The sequence below is a fragment of the Megalobrama amblycephala genome, linkage group LG21, assembly GCF_018812025.1.
Source record: "Megalobrama amblycephala isolate DHTTF-2021 linkage group LG21, ASM1881202v1, whole genome shotgun sequence".
Lineage (NCBI taxonomy): Eukaryota > Metazoa > Chordata > Actinopteri > Cypriniformes > Xenocyprididae > Megalobrama > Megalobrama amblycephala.
The window spans coordinates 10,475,277-10,483,103 of NC_063064.1; the positions used below are offsets into that span (position 1 = coordinate 10,475,277).

General features: G+C 37.1%; 1 protein-coding gene across 2 annotated transcripts; it reads right to left on the reverse strand.

Annotated features, from left to right (window-relative positions):
• Positions 1–2,098: 2,098 nt before the first annotated feature.
• Positions 2,099–7,083, reverse strand: LOC125256659 (probable inactive protein kinase DDB_G0270444). Of its 2 annotated transcripts, XM_048172832.1 has the most exons (3): positions 6,683–7,083; positions 5,744–6,080; positions 2,100–2,627 (listed from the first exon to the last, which is right to left on the reverse strand). In XM_048172832.1, exons 2-3 carry the CDS (start codon positions 6,021–6,023, stop codon positions 2,362–2,364), a joined length of 546 nt encoding a protein of 181 aa, XP_048028789.1. In that variant the 5' UTR covers positions 6,024–6,080; positions 6,683–7,083; the 3' UTR covers positions 2,100–2,361. The 2 variants fall into 2 exon arrangements, with proteins under 2 accessions (XP_048028790.1, XP_048028789.1); XM_048172833.1 differs by lacking the exon at positions 6,683–7,083 and having other exon boundaries at positions 2,099–2,627; positions 5,744–6,645.
• Positions 7,084–7,827: the final 744 nt, after the last annotated feature.

Sequence of the window (7,827 nt, forward strand, 5' to 3'; positions counted from 1 at the left end):
AAATATGAGTGGGAGTTTACACAGGGTGATTATTTTGACTTTATTTTGTATTTGAGCTGCGCGTCTTGGATGTGGTGTGTGTCAAAAATAGGCGAGGTGCCTATATTTAGCGAAGTGGCACGGCGAGGCACTTCTGGGACGCTTCTAAAACGCACCACGGCGTGTCTGATGTAAACACGAGCAATGACTAGAGCGGCCGTGGAGATCAGCTCCAGTAGCCTTGTCTAAGGGTGCGTTCACACTTGTAGTTCGGTTCGTTTGGTTCATTTGGTCCGGACCAAAGAAGAAAAAAAAACATTTAGTCCTGGTCCGGTTAGCGCTCACATTGGCAATTTTATCACTGAACCAAAAGATACCGAACCTTAAGGCATAGGGATACATTCACAACCTGATTGGTCGGATTTTATGACGTATTGCCTATTTTGAGACGGAACTTACCGAACATCCAAACAATGCTGTTTGCTGAGGTAAATGCACTCGTTGTGTGTGCGTAGCGGTGCGTAGCCTGCATGTGATGGTATTTTGGCCAGCTGGGAACTCGTGAAGAGCTTATAAAATGTGTAAAGTAGTCAAAACACCGGCGGGAATCCATCCGTCACACACACAAATGATCTGCTGCATGGAGACGCGCGTCTGATGCCTGTGATGGGCAAACTCGCGACTATGAAGAGAAAAAACCGACATGCGCGATGATTCTGTCCTTTTTAGGGTCTCGTCTTCCTGTTTTTGGTTCGGTTACATGTCTTTGGTCTGTGTTGCGTTCATATATCATTCGAACCGCACCAGAGTTCGTTTGGAAGCGGACCGAGACCCATCTTTTCAGCGGTCTCGGTCCGCTTGTTTGGTGCGCACCAGGGTTCGGATGGCAGCGTTCACATATGTTCAAATGAACCGCACTAACCGAGCAATCGCACCAGGGTTTGTTTTAATCGAACCAAACATGACAAGTGTGAACGCACCCTAAGATGCGCAGCTCAAATACAAAATAATCACCCAGTGTAAACTCCCGCTCATATTTCATGTAACTAGGAGGCCAGAATCTGACAAGACATTCAAAGTTGAAAAACTTGAAAATATTTTGTTCTTGTCATCCATAACTGGACTTTTAAGTGTATTAACTTTGTCCGTAGAATACAGCAAAATAAAGTATGGCATAGCAATAAACACAGTAAAACCAGACAAAATATAACCATTAAGCCATTAAAAACACGAAAAAATCAAGGAAAAAAACATCTCGTGGTCTCGCGAATCCAGCCGCTTCGCTTCTGAAATGCTTCTGGTGTGAGTTGACACCGCACAGAGGACGGTACAAAACATTGCCAGTCGTAACGAGCCGCAGACGCTTGCAGTGTAAACAAGGCTTTAGATTTCCCACCCCTACAATGATTTATTGCTTGTCTTTGTTAAATAATACAGAAGATAAAGAGCTTAAAAATTGATTGCATATTAAATCGCAATATTGATAAAAATTATCGCAATTAGATTATTTTCCAAAATCGTTCAGCCATACACAGGATACAATCAGCATCTTTTAAGTCACTGCATCAACATCTCATCATATTATCATCACATTTAGGATAAGCAGTAGAATCCTCTTAACTAGGTGTTTTGAAATCAGAGACTGGTGTTTCTTTTCATGGTTTCATTACTCTTTTCCATGAGCCTCCTTCCCTATTCCTATTGCCTAAGCTTCATTCTGCCATTTTTCATTTTACCATATGTGTGTGATTGAGTTTCTGTTTGTTAGTTTAGTTATGTTTTTGTGATTTAGTTAATAAAACTTGTGCACAATACATATTTGATACCGACTCCCTGCCTGCAAAGAAATGACACTAAAATAACCTCGATCTTGTTACACGCTCTAAGCACTGTAAATGCTAAGAAAGAATTATTTTTCTGTGGCCATGAAAAATACCCTTTTCTTAGAACTAATCGATAATCAATTCTGAGTGTTCACATGATGAACTGATTTATTGTAATGTTAATGTAGCTACATCAAGTTAATCTGATTAATTCAAATATTCACTAACAAGTTATGAATAATTTAATATTTCCACTTTGAGCTAATTTGTTACACCACAATGAATATGCAAGTAATTTCTGAAACTGTTGTATTTTGTAAATCTTTTACTAGATACAGAACACTACAGTTGCATTCCAGAATGAGTTTGCAAATGACATTTCAGGTCTCTAAGATAAGTGAAACTCTTCTCACATCGAAGACACGTGTAGGGTTTCTCTCCAGTGTGATTTCTCATGTGGACATAAAGGTTCCCTTTATGATTGAAACTCTTTCCACACTGAGAACAGGTGAAAGGCTTCTCTCCAGTGTGAACTCTCATGTGGGTATTAAGGTTTCCTTTACGTGCAAAACTCTGTCCACACTGTTGGCAGGTGAAAGGCTTCTCTCCAGTGTGAACCTCTCATGTGGACTTTAAGGTTTTGTTTATGAGCAAAACTGCGTCCACACTGTTGGCAGGTAAAACAACTGTCAGATATGGTTTTCTGAGTTCTTTTTTGAGAGGATTTTTTTTTAGTCTGTGTGGATTTTTCTCCTGTCATGAAATCACAATCTTCCGCTTCCATTTCATTCAGTTCTTGACTCTCTTCTTTCAGTGCCATCAGGTCTAAAGCGAAAGAAGACAAACACAAAATTAACAGCGGTTCAATGGCATAAAGCAACAGACATCAAAAGACTGCATTAAAACAAGAAAGCCAACAACACGTATGCTAAGTAAAATAATTTGTGAACGACTTTGATGAGGATGAGGGAGTGATGTTCTCTAAAGCCTGTTAACACACTGTCGAAAGCACTGGAGCATCTCAAATCTGCTCGCCACAAGAACCGAAAGAGGAGTGCTCTTGGTAAGTTTTATTTAAAATGCTATTTATGTTATGAAAAGCATCATTATCTAATATACAACCTAAATTTATCATCATGAGAACAGTGCTGGGTGGTGTATATGTATTTTTCGCATAGGCTACCGCAATATCAGAAAATAACTGCTCTGTCTATTCACTTTTGCATTGAATCATTCATTCAGGAGATTTGTAAAAACAAAAAAACAAACAAAAAAAGCCAATTCCAGTTAACAATAAAGTACTTATAAGTCGTTGAATTAATCATTCAAAGCATGTTTTAATAATTCATTCTAAAGCAATTAACATTTTGTCAAAACCTCTAGTAAATTATGTTGTTTTGTTAAGGCCTGTTCAGAATTGTGGGAGAATCGTGATCTCTGTTTGAAACCAAAAGATAGTGATTCTTAATTTATCCAGAATCGTGCAGATTAACATTCTTGAACGTAATAATATTTATGTAATAATAATAAATTCTAATAATATTTTGAATAATGTTCTTTTAACCAAGCAAGAACGTTAATACAACGTCTAAAAAACCTGGATGCTTTAAACGTTCCTAGAACAATCAGAAATATAGCTGCGAGCAGCGATGGCGGGCCCAAGCCCGGTGGCACCGCCACCCCGGTGGCTTCAGGGCAACTGTGCACAGCGGGCAATAGGCACTTAAAACGGTTAAACATCAAAGGACTATGTCAAATTCACTCCACATTTACTGCACTACAAGGTGCCGCTATAGAGCCCCTCCTCCCTGCCCATTTTCAAAGGATTACATGTGCCAAGTTTTAACATTATTCTGATGAATTTTGAAGCAAATCAGGTAAAAATAAGAGGGTGATCTCAATGTATGCTGAAAGTGACACATTTTCTGCTTCCAGTTGGTGGCGCTATGACTTTGAATCACAATAGTCACATCCATGTGATCAGCCTTGTACAACGAAGACTAAGCCGAAGTTTCATCAAAATCAATCAATGTATGCAGAAGTTATAACACTTTGTTTCCCTTTTCTTGCCATAAATTCGTTGCCTCGCCACGGCCAAACCGTTTGAGATATCCAAAATCCGTTTGCAATTAAACAACTTCAATGTGTTAGCAACAAGTTAAAAAAAGCTTGGTGTAAATTGGATAAACCCTGTAGGAGTAGTAGTATAAAATTCATAGCCTGTTTTTAAAAAAAATTAACATTCAAACCAAAATAGCTGACTTCCTGTTGGTCGGAGCTAATGAATGTAAATTAGAAAATTGTCCGGCTTGATGAGAACAATATGTGTACCGAGTTTGGTGACTCTAGGAAAAACTAACCCCCCCACTTTTGTCAAAAGGTGGCGCTACTGAGCCCCTCCACCACGCCCATTTCTATGGCTTTGTCCATGTCTACTGGTTGACAATATTGATGTGTGTGTCGAGTTTCATGCAATTTGAAGCATGTTAAGAGCCTCAAAAACACTCAAGAATATTATTACAGTTTGACCTGTTGCCATGACAACAATATTTCAAATATCAAAAATCCTGTCATAGGTCTACATCTGCTGTGTATTGACATTACACTGATGAAGTTTGAAGCAAATCAGGTAAAAATAAGAGGGTGATCTCAAAGCATTTCAAAAAGTGATACACTTCCTGCTGCCAGTTGGTGGTGCTATAACTTTGACTCACAATAGTCACATCCATGTGATCAGACTACTACAACCAACACACTCGTGAAGTTTCATAAAGATCAATATATGTATGCAGACGTTATAACACATTTCCTGTTTCCTTTTTCTCGCCATAAATTCGTTGCCTCGCCACGGCCAAACCGTTCGAGATATCAAAAATCCGCTGGCAATTTTTAATCATCAGTGTCTTGACTTCATGCTGACCGAGTTTGGTGGCGATCGGATTAATCGTCTAGGAGGAGTATATCAAATTCCAGAGCATGCGTTTTTCAAACAACCCTTAATAGCTGACTTCCTGTTGGCGTGACGTTTAACTTAGAGCACGAAAATTGTTTGGCCCGATGAGGTCTATATGTGTACCGAGTTTCAGACTAATACGTGCAAGCGTGTTTAATATATGGACCAAATTTTCAGACCTTTTTCAAGGGGGCGCTGTTGAGCCCCCCTGCCACGCCCGGGTACCAGCTTCTGCCCGGCCCTGTTGGCCGCGGATTCCAATGTGTGTGCCAATTTTCAAGAGTTTTTGAGCATGTTAAGGCCCCCAAAAAGCCCCGGAAGACGGAAAAAAATAAAAAAAAAAATAATAAAAAAAAAAAAAAATAATAATAATCCTTAGAAAAACAAGAGGGCCCTGCGCGAATTTTCGCTTGGGCCCTAATAATAATAATCCTTAGAAGAACAAGAGGGCCCTGCGCGCTAATTCGCTTGGGCCCTAAATATAGTTTTGATAACTTAATGGGAACGTTATGGAAACTTTCTTATGACATAAAATTGTTAGCTAGGTTTCAGGATGACAATGCCAAGTTTCATCAGGCTCAATTTGGTAAAGTATGGTTGGGAGGGAGCATAAAGAATCATTTTCACACATGAATTGGCACCTCTGAATCCAGACCTTAACCTCATTGAAAGTCTTTGGGATGTGCTGGAGGAGACTTTACAGAGTGCTCACCTCTTGCATTGTCAATTCAAAATCTTAACCAAAAATTGATGCACCTCTTGATGGAAATAAATGTTGTGATGTTATTTCCATCAAGAGATTCATCAATTTTTCATCAAGATCTTGGACTTCTCCATCTTGACTCTAGACTCGACCAGAGACTTAACTGTAACTTGCAAAACAAGGACTCAGTCTTACCTGTTTCTGTTTTCAAACAGTTTTATTTTAAGAAGTCAATATTTTAATAAGGATGAAATGACTGCTCTCAGCTTTGAGAATGAAACCAACCTGTTTGTTGCTCAGTTTCTTCTTGTTTCACTCTAATTGTTTCTTTAATCTTCATGTCGTCACTCTCTTCTTTAATAAACACCATCTTTACGTCTTCACAGTCCTCTTTAATTAACGGCATCTTCGTGTCTTTACTCTCCTCTTTAATAAACTCAATCTTTGTTTGTTCCTCAGTTTCTTCTTGTTTAATTCTGAATGTTTCTTCAATGTTCACAGATTCAATCTCCTCTTTAATAAACTCCATCTTTATGTCTTCACTGTTCTCTTTAATAAATGCCATCTTTATAATAGTGTGTCACATGGATCTCAGTTGCTTCATCAAGAGTCTTCCTGGACACTGTCATGATAAAGATAACAATAATTAACAGAAAGAGAGACTGTCTCAATCAGCTCTAGTTCAGTAATTCAGTACTCTGGTAAGAGAGTCAGAGTTAATGGATTTAAATAAGACAAAAAAACAAAACAAAAAAACCCTCTAAACTAGCACTAAAAATTACTAAAAGAGTACACATTACACAGACAATTCACAATTATTTACTTATGATTTGATATTAATTGATCTGTAGCTATATTATTTTTTTTATTAAACTTTCATGAAAACATTATCAGTTGGTTTGTAAAAATTACATGTAAGTGTCGTCAGGATGCGGTTATTCGAGCGTTTCGAATCATTGAATCATTTTGCAAAGCATTCGGTTCAAATGACTCGGAGTTTCTCTCGTCACAACTGTGTTTACAATGAACTGATTCACGATAGAAGGAGGGAAATGAGACGCACCAATGTGTTTTACTCAAAAACAACTTTCGTTATTGTTAAATAAAGCATTATAGTGTTACATTCAAAAATAATTACTTTACTTTACAAGCTTGCAAAACGATTCAATTGAAACTGAACAGTTTGCATTGCTTTAAACACTTTAAATGCATAAAACCACAAACCTTTCTTCAGCCGAATCATAACAGATGCAGGAGAACGGCGCAGCCTTATGACATCACATATTTTGACCAAAATAAAAGCCCTGCTCACAAACGTGCATAGAAATGTACACATTTACGTATGATATTAAAAAAAAATATGAATAGTTAAATAGAGAGGTTCTGTCTGTATGACAAAAATGTAATGTTTGCATAGAGAATTTCATCTATACCAAATATTACAGTATTATTAATTTCTATCTAATCTATTATTAATATGCTGTAAATATTATTGTAACTTGTTTACAGTGTTCTTAACTTTACTTTTCTATCTATGGAACTTGTGTTTGCACCTGTGTCCTTAATAAAGATAATAATAATAATATTAATATTCAAGTAGTGACAAATACGTAGTTTTTTTTTTTTTAAATTTTGTTACTTTTTCACATTTAGGGTCATGAACATGCATGCAAAGTTTCAACACATTGATGTGTTTTTACATATTCACAGAAAAGTATGTTCGTGATGTTCGCGGGTCAATTTGACCCGCATATTTTAATGTTCTAAGTCAACTGTACAGACCCAAAATAATAACATTTCTTGGATATATTTTGTTATTTTAGCCACTATGAAGCTAAAAAAAAAAAGCTTTTCCTCACTTATTTCAATACAAAAAATATTTTGTCATCCTCATATGGTAAAAATCTGCACAAAATATCTGAAATACAATTATACCCATTGACTTTTTCTCATTTAGGATCATGAAAATGCCTAAAAAAAAGCAAATGTTATATGTTCTTACTGTTCGCAAGTCAATCTGACCCATATTGGCAGCTGTTCAAAAGAAACTACAGACCTAAATTACAAAACACTTCTGTGTTGTATGTCACAGCTCTTCAACTCTAGTCCTGAAGTACCAGTGTCTATTTATTTTCAAAGTTAGTGGAAATAAGAAGTTGTTTCACCTGTTATTGTCTGTCCCACTTTTTGAGCATAGACTTGAAAAGGACTTTTACAACTTAAATTTAAGTTGATTTCTCAAAAAAAAAAAGAACTTTCAATAAGATGTTTTGTGCGCAGTACCAAACTTTTCCATAAGATGACATCCAGATTCCACCAGTGACCAGGGCTGGATTTCCCGAAACCTTCTTAACTCTACCTTAAGCTGT